This window comes from Sminthopsis crassicaudata, chromosome 6 (genome assembly GCF_048593235.1).
Source record: "Sminthopsis crassicaudata isolate SCR6 chromosome 6, ASM4859323v1, whole genome shotgun sequence".
Taxonomy (NCBI): domain Eukaryota; kingdom Metazoa; phylum Chordata; class Mammalia; order Dasyuromorphia; family Dasyuridae; genus Sminthopsis; species Sminthopsis crassicaudata.
This window is the reverse complement of record NC_133622.1, coordinates 201,268,249-201,284,877: the sequence shown is the minus strand read 5'-3', so window position 1 is coordinate 201,284,877 and position 16,629 is coordinate 201,268,249. Positions and strand designations below refer to the sequence as shown.

Below are 16,629 nucleotides of genomic sequence, written 5' to 3'. Positions count from 1 at the left end.
TAAGAACACTCCTATTTACATCCTCTATACTCAAAACATTTTGTTTTAAAATATTCTCCACACATACTAGTTCTAACACTTACTGGTCATGAACAATTCACTTCATTCTAGCCTCAATTTCCTCATCTTTGTTATTGTTAAATTGTTTCAGTAATGTCTGACTCTTCTTGACTCCATCTGGGGTTTTCTTGGCAGAGATACTGGAGTGGTTTGCCATTTCCTTCTCCAGGTCATTTTACATATAAGGTGGGATTTGTACTCATGGAGATGGATTCCAAGTCATCCTGATTCCAAGCAGTGCTTTAAGCCACAGTGCTCCCTTGCTCCCCTCATTTCTAGGTGTCCTGATCTATATCTGGCCACTGAACCCAGATGGCTCCTAAGGAGAGTCTAAAGTTGTGACTTTTCACAACCCTCTCTCACTTAAATCCAACTCACTTGCAAGTCACATCACTTTCCCCATGTCATGGTCCTCCTCTTCAAGAATGAAAGAAAAACAAGCAAGGTACAAATGAACAGTTCTAATCCCTCATCTATAGACTGGAGATAATGATATTTGCCATATGTATCTCCAATGAACATATAAAGTGCTTTGTAAACCTTAAAGTACTCTAGCTATTATTTTTACCTTCCTGGTGGGGAAGGAGGAAATCTTTTGAAAAAAAAAAAAAGTGCTTACAGCACCACTGAAATATATGCTGTAGTCAATATAAAAAGTGAACTTTTTGCCTTCCAAGAATGGCAAGGAAAAGAAAAAGAAAACTTTTTAAACTCTTGTATTAAAATCATTGAAATTGTAACCAACAATCTAGTATTGGAAGAAATCAAAGGGGATTTTAAAAATGTGTTTTAAGTGTTTTTGCCCTTTTTTTTTTTTCAAAAGATGGGGTTTCATTTTTCTTCCAAATACCTATTCCCAAAGGCACCGGCTTTGACCTCTGATATCATCACATTCCAGTCTTGCCTCTAAACCTGAATATAAACATAAATCAAGCGGCTTAAATACCAACATTTTATTAACATTTGCTTCATTTACAGTCTAAGCTGAATTATGCTAGATTAGCTTCAAAAAGCAGACACACAACATAGGTATAAAATATGTTTCAACCACTCAATATTTTTTAATTTAAATTATATGCCAAAGTAATTAAGTGAGAAAAAGATTCAGGACTAGTGGCACTGCCCAGCAGGGAATATAGACCTGAAGTAACTCCCCTCCTGCCTTTTCTCTCCCAGACTACAAGTTCATACAGCAAAGAGAAATGGTGAGGAGAACTAATTCCCATACAGGAGATTATCATCAAGAACAAAAAACAAAAACAAACAAAACAACAACAAAAACAAAACAAAACAAACAAACAACAACAAAAAAAAACTACCAAGTAATGAAATGCTTAAATTGCTATAAGGTCCATATTCTAGCCCAATGTTGGTGAATCATTTGGCCTTTGATGGTCAGAAAAGGAGAATGTCAAATATTTTTCTTTCTGCTACACTTTTCTGATATGACTGCTTGCCTTTTTTGTTTGCATTACACAAATGACAATGAAACTGATCATCTAAATATAAAAATGTAGATCTTAGAAGTAATCTCAAGCCTCCTGCCCTCCCCATTATAGAAAGAGCCAACCAAAACTCAAGAGAATTTAGGTGACTTGCCCATCATCAAACACCTAATAAGTGCTCAAAGGACACTTGGAGCTCAGTCCCTTGGTACAGGAATCCTAGCAGGACACTACAATTTCTCTAAAGAAATTGGATATGATTTTAACATGTGTAACATATATTGGATTGCTTGCCATCTAGGGAAGGGGTGAGAGGAAGGAGGAGAAAATCTGAAACACAAGGCTATGCAAGGGTCAATGTTGAAAAATTATATGAACATATGTTTTAAAAAATAAAAAGCCTTATATCCCAAAGAGATCTTAAAGAAGGGAAAGAGACCTGCATGTGCAAGAACGTTTGTGGCAGCCCGTTTTGTAGTGGCCAGAAAATGGAAACCGAATGAATGGATGCTCATCAATTGGAGAATGGTTGAATAAATTATGGCATATGAATATTATGTAATATTATTGTTCTGTAAGAAATGATCAATGGGATGATTTCAGAAAGACCTGGAGAGACTTACGTGAACTGATGCTGAGTGAAATGAGCAGGACCAGGAGATCATTATACACTTCAACAACAATACTGTATGATGATCAGTTCTGATGGACGAGGCCCTCTCCAACAATGAGATGAACCAAATCAGTTCCAACAGAGCAGTAATGAACTGAACCAGCTATGCCCAGAGAAAGAGCTCTGGGAGATGACTGTGAACCACTACATAGAATTCCCAATCCCTTTATTTTTGTCCGCCTGCATTTTGGATTTCCTTCACAGGTTAATTGTGCACTATTTCAAAGTCTGACTCTTTTTGTAAAGCAAAACAATTGTTGGATATGTATACATATATTGTATTTAACTTATACTTTAACATATTTAACATATATTGGTTAACCTGCCATCTGGGGGAGGGGAAGGGGGAAACAGGGGGAAAATTGGAACAAAAGGTTTGGCATTTGTCAATGCTGAAAAATTACCCATGCATATAACTTGTAAATAAAAAGCTATAATACATTTTAAAATTATAAATAAATAAAAGTACTTGGTTCCCCCCCCCCAAAAAAAAGGGGATTGGATAGGTTGCCATTTTCAAGGACCACAAGGATGGGTATCCCAAGTCTTTTTTCCTAATGAGGACCTATTTTTAATTTCCTTGGGATGCTGATAAATTTGAATCCTTGCTCTGACACTCACTGTGTGGATTTGAATAGGTCTTAATTTCTCTGATCCTCAGTTTCCTCATCTGTAAAATGGGGTAGTGGGTGGGAGGAGGGAGTATAATACTTGCATCACCCAATTCACAGACTTTTGTGAAAAATAAATGAGATTCACTCCTTGCTCTCTGTGTTGGGTTTATTTTGTTAAGAAGGCTAGGTGGATGGCAGAGAGGAGGGGGCCCTTTCCCACCCCTGATTTCCATAGGACTCCCCATAAACTAAAGGGAGGGGGCGTGGCATTGGCAATGAACTTGGAGATTTAACGGGAAAGGGGATCGCCATCAGCTGGAGGCCCGGGCCTGCTCTGAGGTTTCAGAAAATGGCAACTGACCATTCAGGCCGAGCCACCAGCGGCTCCTGGAATCAAGTTGTCAACTGACAACTTTGCTCTATTTCTAAGTCCACTGCCTTCCATTTCCATGAGCACGCTAGTGCTTCTAACGGGAAAATGCCACGAGGAACGAAGTCGCGGCCAGAATTTCTATTTTCAACCGCTGCTGCTGCTCTCAGCAGCTTTACCTAGTCTTTATAATCCAGAAACTTGGTTATTAAAATGTTTGAGGCAGGCTCTTGTGCATCTATCATTGCTTAAAAAGTTAATTAGATTACATAAAAGAAATAATTAGATTTGCATTTTTATCCTAGTTTGAAACTTCCAAAGAAGATCACAACAGCATGCCTGTGGGGCAATTAGAAACAGCACAGAGCGGGCGCAACAGACAAGGGAGAGAGGGTCTGTTTTTGCTGGCTAATTCATGATTGAAGATACAATTACAAAATATTTTAAGGGTTTGCTGAAGCTGGGGGCTATTCCTAGACTTCTAAGCTTTGTTTATAACCCTCGCTTCCATTTCAAGGGAGGATGGGATCTATGCACGGTGCCAGTAGACAGATCCTTCTGCTTTCCACGGGTTTATTTGGTCCTGCTCTGAGCCTGCTGGAAGGGGATCAGTTTCAATGATCAATAACACACACAAAAAGGGACTATTCCCTGGAGTCCAAACAGTAGCAATGTAATTGCTTTTTGCATGTCAATGCTAAGTAAGGTTCACAAATAAGAGATGCAACTAAGACAGACAGGGTGGGACTCCCTCCTACCTCTTCTCCCAGTCTTCCTACTAGCCCGTCTAATATCCCCAAAAAGCAATAAAGGAAAGGTCCAGCTCTTAAAATTGGAGGTCAATTAGATACTTAATGATGAAGCATATCTTTAAATATATCCCTGCTATTATTATCCTAGCAAAAAATTAATTAACCAGGTCATGTGGGCCATGAAGGCTAATGTGCAATGTAATTATTCCTGATCTTTAGACATGTACTTCACATAAGGAGAGAGTCCTTATTCAGCTAACCAGCTACCTGCTGGTAATTGTAAATAGTGAATCATGCTGAAGGAAAAAAAAAAGACAGAAAGAAAGGTTTACCTTCTTAAAGTCTATACCTCAACTCTAAGTGACTCCAATGTATCAGTTGAAACAAAAGGAAGTCACCTCTTTAATAATGACATAATCATATCTGACATTGTCTCAGGAGAGAAAAAAAAATGAGAACTCAAATTTGTAGATGTCAAATCATGTAGATGAAAACCAATCCGCACTAGTAAAGCATAGATGTTTCACACATGCTAACACACACAGATTTATACAGACACAAATTAAAACCAAAGTGGAAATGCTATCTATGAGAAAATTGTAAAAATATCCGAAACACATCTCCCTTCTCTCAGTAGTTTCTTTTGTGTGTGTGTGTGTACGTATGTGTGTGTACAGAAATGGGATGTCTATATTGAGAGTTGGTTCCTATGTCTATTTAGATCCAAATGAGATGCTGTACATACACTAAATGCCAACTATTACAATTGATTTTGTTAATGTTTTTATTTGTTACAAAAAGGTTTCTGTGGTGAAGGCAGAGGCTGAATAAGAGGAAATGATTGATATAAAAAGCATCAATAAAATATTAACAAATCAAATATAGTTGAGGCTCTTTATTGGAACTGAAAAATGATGGTAAACACCTCTACCTTTAAAGGAAGAATTTAATTATAGAATAGAATCATGGAACTTTACACTGGTAGGGAATTTAGAATGGAGTCTAGTTCAATTGCCCCCCCCCTTTTTTTTAAGGTAAGGACTCTGAAGGTGAGAGTGGATTATAGAGTGAATTAGTAAGTAAGTTGATCAGATTAATTCATTTATTCTTCAATTCAAAAATTAAGTAAAAAAAAAAGTTAAAAGTAAAAGTAAAAATTAAGTTAAGTAAAATACTCTGTGTTTTCAGAATACTTAAAAATATACCCTACTATAATAATCAAAGAGGAAACTTTTCAGAAGTACTGAATTGTATTCATGAAGCAAGGAAATCTTTGCTAATTTTTTACCTGTGTGACCTTGAACAAGTCATTTTATCTATCTACAGAGATGTTTACAGAAAGATAAAATAAGAGACTGGACTAAATCCCTTTTGCTTTAAAGCTTTTGAATCTAACAGGATTGGGAGTTTAGCATCTCAATTTCCTTTCACGTGATGATGCATGATGTTCTTCCCCTTCCATCATAAACCTCACTGTGCACTAGTCACTTAGATAAAAATGTAATAATAAAAGTAGATGATACCGCTATTTATATAAATAGTAATAATAAATAAATAATAAATATTATAATGTTTATTATTATTAATATTTTAATATTATATTATTTATATATAATTTTAATATTATTAATATTATTATAATATTAAATAATCAATATTATAGTAAGAATAAATAAATAAATGATAAAAATTTAAATAAATAAATAAATAAATATTAGATAAATATCACTATTTATACAAAGAAACATTTTCACTTATTGGTATTGGCCTGAGGGAGTTGAAAGTTCTGGTAGAACCCACAGCCAGACCACTCAATCTACATGGGGATGTTGTTCACTGAGAAATGGATGCTGCTTCCATAGCATAGCAAATCCAAGACACTTGAGAAAAGCTAAAAGTAGGTTCTGAGATCATATAAATCATTAAATGGCACCAACATATTTGGAAAATGTGAGTTTCTCATAGTAATATTTTAATGACCTGAACTCTTGCAATGATTGAGTTTCTGTTGACATGATCTAATGTATTCTGTCCATTAAGACCATCCATGAAAACTCCACAAGCCAAAGTCTGACTACGAAAAGTCTCACAAACAAAAATATTTGTGATTTCAGAGGAGGATCCAAAAGAAAAAAGAAAACTCTTCAGTTTCTCAGTATCTTTCCATGTTTAATACTGTTGATTAAAGTACTGTAAATATCTTTGATCTATTTCCAACTCTCCTATGGATTAAAAATGTATTTTGTTTACTAGTTAAAATTATCCTAATAAACATGACTCATCAAAAGAAAAGCAAGGACACTGTGTATAAGGCAACAGGGAGGGGGCAGAGGAGGGAACACAGATGCAATTAGTCCAGCAATTATCCATGTCAAGGAACCAAAACATGATAGACCACATTCCCAAATGGTAAAAAGCCGAGTTCATAAATGGTATTGGTTTTCTTATACATTGTCTTAATCCTGACAATGAGACTTTCTACAATGAAAAATATCTAATAGTTTTCAGAATTATTTAGAAAAAAATTATTCAATCATCATCATATGTTCTTTGACAGTTACTATTTTTTCCACAGGAGAAAGGAAACCTAAAAGTCTACTTTCAAAATACCTGCTTAACTATCTATATCGCTATGGATGGACAAGATACATACAAAATAAATATGTATATACACTTACATACATATGTATATATTTATATGTAAATGTGAAATATGGGTGTGTATATGTGTATACAATTTGTATTTGTATATATATTAAGTGCTTAACAAATACATTGATTTAGGAGAAGGGGAGGAAGGGATGGAGGAAGAAAAATTTACAACACAATGTTTTGCAAAGATAAATGTTGAAAACCATCTTTACATGTATTTTGAAAAATAAAAAGCTATTATTTAAAAAAAGAAAAATGCATTGATTTATTAATTTGATTTGATTTAAAAAGTCACTCAAATTATTATTTTTATGGAAATCCTCATAGTCAAAAATTATATTTTAAATTTTTAGTTATTAATATAGGGAAAAAATTACATTCAAGATGAAGAAGAGAAAAAATTGCCTTTGCACTTTCAAATGTCTCTAGATATAACCTCTAGTCTGCTAGCTTTAGAAGTAAATGTTCATGTTTTCATTTGCCTCACTCCCTCCATTCCAGACCTTAAAAACCTAATCAGAGCTCTTGCATAGTTGTGAAAACCTTGTGCCATTTCCTTATCTCTTGTCAGAAATATGTAAAATCCAAAGAATCAGTGCCAGTAAAAAGGTAGTAGCAAAATAAATAAATAAATAAATAAAATTTAAAAAAAATAAAAAAATAGAAAGAGTCTTCCTGAATTCAAGTCCCTGATACTACTACTGATGCTACAATACTGTACTATTCACCAAGCCTGCAATTCCCAAGGCTGACCATGAATATAAGGACTTGGGATCTGCTATACTCAGACTTTTCTTAGAAATATCTGCTTTGGCCAAGTTAAAATCCAAGCAACATAATGCTGGGTAATAATCCAGAGTTTAAAGGGATATCAGAGATTATTTAATCCAGGAGTTCTTAACCTGTTGTCTGTGAACTTTTAAAATAAATTTTTTTAATGTGATTAGTTTTTGGGGTTTTTTTTTTGGGGGGGGGCAATCCAATGTATTTTGTTTAATGTATTTCTGAGGAATCCACAGGTTTCACTGGACTGCCAAAGAGATCCATGGAACAAAAAAAAAGGTTAAGTATATCTCATCTATTCAAACTCTCTCATTTTTAGAGCCTAATAACTAATTCAGTCATGTAGAGTAAGTAGCAGAGTTGGTGTTGGAACCCAGATCTGTTGATTTCAAATCAAAGAAAGGGTTAATTTTTCTTCTGAGTGAAAGTAATCTCTAAAGTAACCCATCCAAAATGTTCCCTGTTAATACTGTGGGCATAAATAAGATATTTTATATTAAAATTAGCACAGTTAACATTTCTAATATATATTTGCCCATTTGGAGGTCGGTTTAGAAAAATATTAAAAAGTCACTTAGAGAGCATAACTAAGATAGTTTGATACAGTAAATACCTATTCTGTTACTCTTTGAGAAACTGATAAAATCTGTGTAAGGAGTAGGTGTTTTCCACATTTGAAAAATTCCTTGCATGATCTCACAATGTTGAAAAGAGATGAGGAGTTGTTAAAGACATAAAGAATTATAGATCTGAAGTCCTTTATTTTCTCTTGCTTCATCAAGCACAAGCTGCTGTTAGAAACAGACTGACATTGCTAAAATGAATAGGACCTTAGCACTTTGACCATCCTCATTGGGAAACGGGATGGACAATTGTGAACATTTTCCAAGCATGTCAGTAAAATGACTTAACAGTTAAGAAAATGACCATAATATCCTGATGCTTCATTAAAACATGTGAAGAATTTTAGACCAGCCTTTGAAGCATTATAACAAACCAATAGGGTCATATTTAAGTATTATGTGGGTACAGTTTTCCATAATTACGGAGAAAATCATAATGATGAGTTCAAAGACTGATTGTTTTCAACTTTTCCCTTAAACTCTGATAAATTCATAATTGCAAGAAAATTTTTGAAATGTTTGTTTTGTACTATTAAACAAGGAAACAAAGTTTTCCCCTTTCTTTTTAAACTGAATAGCCACTAGAACGTTCTACTGCATGACTAGGTATAACAGTTTCATGAAAAAAAAGCCATTTCATGTCACAGACTAATAACTATACAATTATATGCAGGTAATAAATACTAATAATAGTTCATAAATAATGCCTTAGACTTACTTGGTTTCTTTCATCTAAGGCCCTCAGAGTCATTTACAAACATTAATTAAGAAGGCCAGTTGAAGTCCAAGTAACATAATGCTGGGATGAGGAGTAAAATATTGGAAATCTGGGAGTAATAAAACCAACAAGGGCAGCAGCCAAGGAGCAAGAGTAAGAAACTAACCAAAATACAACCATCTCAGGGAGATGCTTCCATTTCTACTTGGCAAATAGAAGGGTCATAAAGAATAAATAGCAATTGAATCATTTAACACTTACTATATGCTTAAGGAGAGATGGAGAGGAAAATGCAGAATGTGAAAGATTAAAAATCCTGACCTGCACAGTAGGAAAGGTACAACAATTCTAACAAATCTAAAGAAAGAGAGTACCTGAGCAGTTATTTAAGAATCTCAGTGAGAATCATGAGAAAGTCACCATCAAAAATTCTAACAAGATTTAGGTGTAAAGACAGATAGGCAAGATTCCAACATGAAATATAATTCTCCTGCATTTAGATGTCCTGCTTCTGGGCTAATAGATTTCTGGTGGGCTCTAAATGCTACATTTTAAGAGGACTATTGACAAGGCTAAGTGCATTCTAAGGAAAAGGACTTGGATGATTAGGGGTCTGAAAAACCATGCTTTATAAGCTGAAGGAACAGAGAACCTCTAAGCTAAAACCCACTGAGAGAAATATATTCCTTGTCATCATACAAGTCAAGGACTGAAACGTGGTAGAAGGATTGGATTCATATTATGTGGCTCTCGAGGAAGTTACAGAGATACGATTTGGCAATTTCAATTGTCCAACAGCTAAACAGGCTGCTTCATGATACAGAGAATTTCTCGAAGCTGCTTAAATAGAAGTTAGATAGCAAAAAAAGAAAAAAAAATTCTTTTTCAAATAACCAGTGTTAATATTAATAATAGTATAGTCCCGTATTGATACTTGTGAAGTTGATTTCTGAATTCATCTATAAGGCTTACTACTTATTATTATTGAAATTTCAGATTAATTTCAGCCAAGCATTCTAGCCTGTCACGATCTTTTTAGACCCTGACGATGTCATTTAGTGTCTTAGCGATCCCTCCCAGATTTGCATCATCTGCAAATTTTTTGAATATGCCATTACATTTTATATGTTATCTCCTCTGGTTAGAATATAAGCCCTCTAAAGGTAGGAACTGTCTTGATATTTCTATTTGGGTGTATAGCACAGTATTTGGCACATAGTTAGCATTAATTAATGATCCATTCATTTACTCATTCATTCATATCTTTATCTAATTATTGATAAAAATGTTTATTAGCACAGAATGAAGTACAGGTGACCTGCTGGAGACATCCTGCCAAGCTATCATGGAGTCACTGATAATCATCCTTTGAGTCCTACTATTCAACCAGTTTTTTCTATCTATTCATCTTTTGCACAAGAATAGTATGAGATGTTTTGTCAAATGCTTTGTTAAATTTTAGGCCACTATAGCAAATGGGGAGGGAGAATGGTCTGATAGGACCCATTTTAATAAAGCTAGGTAGGATTTAATCACCAGCTTCCTTTTTCTAGATTTTCACTAACTATTCCTCCAACGACTTACTTGAGAAATTTCCTAAGAATTGAAATTAAATCAAGCTTTCAGTTAGTAAGACTCTTTTTTTCTCTTTTTCTTTCTCTCTCTCTCCTTCCCTCCCTTCTTCTCTCTCACTCTTCTACCATCTCTCTCTCCATCTCTGTCTCTCCCAATTCCAAAAAGGGAAAACCCCATTTAACCATGCTAAGTCTTCTTCTATCCTTCCTGCCAGAGGAGAAGAGAGGTGGGAGTTCAATGTTTGTTTCTTTCTTCTATTTCTAAAGGCATTTTATCTCTCTCTCTCTGTTGGCCAGACTGAAAGTTTCTTGAGGATAAGAATTATGCCCTATTCAATTTCTTGCCCAGCAGAGGATGCTGCCCATATTGGAATATGTTAAATTAATATTAATTTCTCAATAAATATTTGTTAATGAATAGATGCATGACTGGGATGGGAAAAAGCACAATCTGTATTCTTCTTGTTCATAAGCTGTATGATGTGGGAATTAGTCAAATCAAACCATCTTAGGTACCCAGGACATAAAGAAATTCTGAAGCTGTAGAGCAGAGCAGTATCTCACACTATCCAAATGACAAGCAAATCACAAACCTAGTTATATCAAAAGGTCAAACACCAAGGAGGAAGACGTGGGGATAAGAGCATCAAAATCCCGCAGACTCCTGGGTAAATCGGTACAACACCATGTCAGACAAACGACGGGAGGAAAAACATGGGGGTTTGTTCCACTGACTTCTCAGAGGAGCCCAGGACATCATTAAAAAATTCACAAGTATTGTTAGACCCCTACTGGGTCCAATATTGCCTAGAGTCACTTGGAAAGTCACGTCGGCTGACTTTGGGTAAGTGAAACTCTTGGCACTGCTCCCTGTAGGAGAGGGGCATGTCTGCAACCTGGGAAACTCCGTCTTCAGAAGGGTGAGCATGTAAGTGCAATCTGATGAGAGTCATAAAACACACTGACCTGAATTTGCTGCTGCAGGAGATTGATTTTGTGCTGCTGTTGCAGAAGTTGCTGTTGCTGCCTCGCAATCTGTCAGAAAAAAAGTTTCGTTAAGTTATAATCAAGTGTTTAAACCCCAAGCATCACCTCAGGTACATCTCCTAGCATCTGAACAATGTTTTATTGCACCTCGGTGGGCAAGGGCTACTAGAAAGTGAAGGAGGCAGCCCAGGAAAGGTGGAGAAAAGGACAAATCCCAACCTGGTGCCATCTCTCTGCTGGCTCCTAAATCGCTATGGGCAGATGAGCACCACTGCTTCAGGGGGGAGGTTTGCAGACGCATCACATCACCCGGACCCACACCTGTCATCTTGAAAGGTCCAGAATTTGAAATTCTGGCCCTTAGAGAGCGAAGACTGTAAAACTGTAAAACTCTAGCTGTGCTTTTCTAATGAGATTAATTTGAGCTGAGGAAGCAGAAATTGGAAGAGTTAGGAAAGTTTGCTACCACATCTCTCCAGACTCAAAATGGGACTGAGAGGCAAAGTTCTGGCCTTTTCAGCACCTATCAGACAGTCTTTCGAAGAACTGAAGATCAAGGAAAAGTTGCCACAGGAACCCCCACAGCATCCTTCCCCACCACCTCCAGGTGTGTTTGTGGCTATAGGTAGAATCTAGCTGCATGAAAATATAAGGTCTGAGAACAGAGACTTTTCTTTTGCATTTTTATCCTCAGCATTAGGAAAGTGTTTTGGACATAAGGAGTGCTCATTAATGCTTTATTCATTCACTTAGGTTTAAGTAAAATAATACTACAATAAGTTGCAAGGAATTTTACAAGTAATTATCTCATTCCATTCTCACAATAACCCTGGGAGGAAGGAGCTATTCTTTTAACACTGGAAATAATTTACAGATGAGGAAACTAAGGCAGTCAGAAGTTACGTGATTTGTTCATGGTCTGATAGCTAGTTAGTGTCTAAGTCTGGATTTGAACTCAGGTCTTCTTGATTCAAGGTCCAGAGCTCTAGCCACTGTACTACCTAGCTCTTAAATAAACAAATATGTTCGATCTAGAGACAAATGAGAGAAAGACAGACAGAGAGACAGAGAAAAAGACACACAGAGAGAAAGAGAAAGAGAGAACCAGAGACAAAGAGACTTCATTAGTATAAGCACCTTTGATAAGGAAACTCCTACCAAATGAAGATAGGCACCTACTTTGCAATATATGGTCTAGAAAACAGCCTTAGGGAATTAGGAGATTGGTTAAGGAACTTGCCCAACATCAAACAACTTGTATTAAGAACAGGATTTAATGGATATCTTCAACAAAGAGAAGATCTAATTCAGTTCCAATTGATTAATGATGGACAGAATCAGCTACACCCAGAGAAGGAACACTGGGAAATGAGTGTAAACTGTTTGCACTTTTGTTTTTCTTCCCCAGGTTATTTTAACTTCTGAATCCAATTCTTCCTATGCAACAAGAAATTCGGTTCTGCACACATATATGGTATCTAGGATATGCTATAACATATTTAACATGTATGGGACTGCCTGCCATCTAAGGGTAGGAATGGAGGGAAGGAGGGGAAAATTCAGAATAGAAGTGAGTACAAGGGATAATGTTGTAAAAAATCACCCATGCATATGTACTGTCAAAAAAATTATAATTATAAAATTAATTTTTAAAATGTAAGATAAAAATAAAAAGAACAGGACTTAAATCTAGTCTTCCTGAAACTGAAGCTGATACTCTATTCACTACACCATTGCATGTGTATTATGTGTATATACATGTACATATACATATTTATATATATGAATATGTATCTACAAGTACATATCTATTGATAAACATATGCAAATATGTGTGTATCTTGACTTTTTTTCCCCATTGCCTTTGAAACTAGCTACTTAAAGACCCAAACTTTCAGGTAAAAGATTTCTCAGGTTTCTAACTTAGAGAGTCACTCATCCCCTCTTAAGGGGAATGAGTCAGTCTAATCATCCATAAGGGGATTCCCAAAAAGTCACTCTATTCTTTTTTCCTGGTTAAAAAATTGGATGCCATGCCTGAAAACATCTTCTGGTGTACAGAAGGAAGGATTAAGCACTTCAAATAGTCTATCTACGGCTGGATGCTCTCCTTAGGGGGGACCAAACAACTTTCCTAGGATAATGATGCTTAACACAAAGCACAGGCTAGATAGCAGGCTGCACATTATCCCAAACATCGGATTGTTACAGCTTTAAATCTTGAAGGCAATGCAATGGCGAGAGAAAGCTCACTCCTAGGTAAGGCTGCAGCACAAAACCACAGACAGGGAAGGGAGCAGATTCGAGATGGCCCCTGACTTTAAAGGTGCTCTTAGGAAAGTGCCAGTGACTTGTCTTCCTATTTCTCAGCCATAAAACAGAAAGTGGTTGTATCCATATTCTAGGGACATCAATCTAGGATATGTAAAGAACAGAGCATCAGTTCTGAGCTGCCCTCCCCAGATCTCCCAAGAAACAGGAAGCAAATTTCTTCAGACCAATCACGTTCCCAGTGAGATGACTGGTAGAAGAGCTTTGCCAGCTACCTAAGCATTGCTTCAAAGGTAAGTTCTCACCCAAGGAGTAAGACAGATGGAGTTGGGGTCAGGGTGACTCAAAGGGAGTGAGAGAAGGAAAAGGAAAGGATAGCATTTTAGCCCAGGGACTCAGCCAGCTCTCCTTGACATAGTCCAAATCACTGGAGCACAGCTCACACTGCAGCTCTTGGTTTCATACTAGGGCCTCTGAATATTTATTTCCTGCTTGGAAACCAGTGAAACACCACCAGGCATCTAATATTGATGGTACCTCCTAAGTGATAAAGTGATGCATAGAAATGCATCCCAAACACCACAGCACAATTACCATCATCCACTCTGAATGTATAGGCTTGACACAGTGAAGTATGGGACATAAGCACCATGTGGCTCAAATTCTGAATTTTATTTGCCAATCGGCTGAGATACATGCTCGCTTCATTGGGCATGACAACCTAGTTTTAAGTGTCATTTAATTTTCATTTTGAAATATAATTACAAAGTGTTCACTGTAAGATATCACTCGTCTGCAAATGTGTCAAGATTAATTTGTGCTAGCTTATTCACAAGTGTCAATAGTTAATTACTGTGTCATCTCTGGATGGCTAAATGACATTCTAACTTCTGATTTTTTACAGTCTTCCTTTATGTTATTTTCCATTAGGGGCTGAGTCCATATTCCTACATGTGGGCAAATATTCAAGCACATAAAATACCAGACGTCACAACTCATTAAAATCAACAGAGCATATATTGCTCTATATACCCCTATAAAATACATTTAACTGAAAAGATAATTCCAGTAATAATGTCAGATTCCTAAAAACTGCACATTAATTTGGGTCTGTCTGATCTAATGCCTACAGGACTGCTCCATGGGATCATTGTTGTTAAGATTACTGCACTCTAATGAGACATATAGAACATTTGGGAGAGTGACTACCTTTAAAATTATATAGTTCCAACTTTATTATTCATCTAGTTTCCTTTTGACTAGTTTACAGACAGTTTTTAAAACCGGAAGGGCCCAAGCTCAGCTCCATGATTCAAGCTTATAGGTCCTTACCCAATCCCAGAAAAAAGTAAGGGAATTTGACTGGAAAAATTCACCTGTGCTAATAAAAAGCAAATGTATCAAATGCCTACAGAGGGAACTATCCCTAAGTGATTGATTCCCCACCTTTGTTCTACTACACTGGGCCTATTATTCTAGAATAATTCATGTTCTAGCTACTTTGTCCAGCTGATACTCTTTCCTTTGACCACAAATGACATCTCCCCTCCAAAGGAAAAAAAAAAAAAAACTAAACTAAAAACTAAAAACCTTCAACAGGTTCTGAACTGAGAACATGAAGTTTGAGGGAGGTCATTGTCCCCCCCAAAAAAATCGTGAAACTGATCCACGTGACTCTCAGTCCTTTGCATGAGGATTCCAGACCAGGATCCAGAAAGGTCAGCCTCCTAGCTGGGTACCTCACCTGCTCTTGCTGCTGGCGAGCTAGGTCCATCTGCTGCCGCTGCTTCTCTATTTGGGAGGCCGCTAGCTTTTTCTGTTCATCGTGTGCAGCCAGGAGCTGCTCCCGTAAACTGATCAGCTGGGTGATCATGGTGGAGAGCTGCCGTTCTTTCTCTGCCAGACTCTCAGGGGTACCTAAAGGGGAGAAAAGACATTGGGAATGTCTAGGAAGTACAAGCAAGTAGACAAGATACACAAAAGCATTTTAAATCTAAGACACCCAATTGTAGTCTACAAATGGTAGCTCTCACACACATCAATCTAGAGCTGGAAAGGGTCCGAGGAGCTATCAAATTCAGTTTTTCATTTTCCAGATGAAGAAACTAAGACTCAAAGAAAGAGAAATGAAGGAAGGAAGGAAGGAAGGAAGGAAGGAAGGAAGGAAGGAAGGAAGGAAGGAAGGAAGGAAGGAAGGAAGGAAGGAAGGAAGGAAGGAAGGAAGGAAGGAAGGAAGGAAAGGAAGGAAGGAAGGAAGGAAGGAAGGAAGGAAGGAAGGAAGGAAAGGAGGGAGGGAGGGAGGAAGGAAGGAAGGAAGGAAAAAAGGGAGGAAGGAAGGAAGGAAGGAAGGAAGGAAGGAAGGAAGGAAGGAAGGAAGGAAGGAAGGAAGGAAGGAAAAAAGGGAGGAAGAAAAGAAGGAAGGAAAAAAGGGAGGAAGAAAGGAAGGAAAGAAGGAAGGAAAGGAAGGAAGGGAGGAAAGGAAGGAAGGAAGAAAAGGAGAAAGGAAAGGAAGAAGGGAGGAAAGGAGGAAGGGAGGGAGGAAAGGAGGAAGGAAGGAAGAAAGGAAGGGAGGGAGGGAGGAAGGAAGGAAGGGAAGGGATGGGAATGGAAGAAGGAGAATTTATTAAGCATTTACCACTTGCTAAGTACTGTGCTAAACACTGTACAAATTCTATTTCCTTTAATCCTAACAACAACCCTGGGAAATAGGTGCTATTATGATGCTCACTTTACCAGTTGAGGAAATTGAAGTAGATAAGTTAAGTGATTTGCCCAGGGTTGAACAACTAGTAAGTATCTGATGTCAGATTTGAACTGAGGTCTTCCTGAAGACCCCACTATTTCTGTGACTAAAAACTTTTGTGTGTAAAGACCAGTTAAAGGAACAAGAGAAATTTAGAGAAGACTCTTGGGGATCAAGGTAGACCTTAAAGCATCTAAAGTACCTAAAGTATCTAAGATCATGTAAAATTAGATCTGGGTATTGGGTTTTTGTTTGTGTTTTTGGCATGAGAAGGCAGAAAGAGAACTAGTGGAGGGAAGTCTGAAGAAAGCAACTTTATTCTACAATTGACATAAAAATGTGCTATCCACTCCCTTAGAGATGC

The 16,629-nt window shown here is 36.9% G+C and overlaps 1 protein-coding gene across 41 annotated transcripts in view; it reads right to left on the bottom strand.

The window, feature by feature from the left end:
* Positions 1-16,629, bottom strand: part of SOX6 (SRY-box transcription factor 6) — a 701,644-nt gene that overhangs the window by 191,945 nt on the left and 493,070 nt on the right. For all 41 annotated transcript variants that reach the window (XM_074275215.1, XM_074275217.1, XM_074275188.1 and 38 more), the window contains 2 exons: positions 15,267-15,439; positions 11,231-11,299 (listed from right to left, as the gene is read on the bottom strand). In XM_074275215.1, the coding sequence (XP_074131316.1) occupies positions 11,231-11,299; positions 15,267-15,439 (242 nt within the window). The remainder of the gene's footprint in view (positions 1-11,230; positions 11,300-15,266; positions 15,440-16,629) is intronic.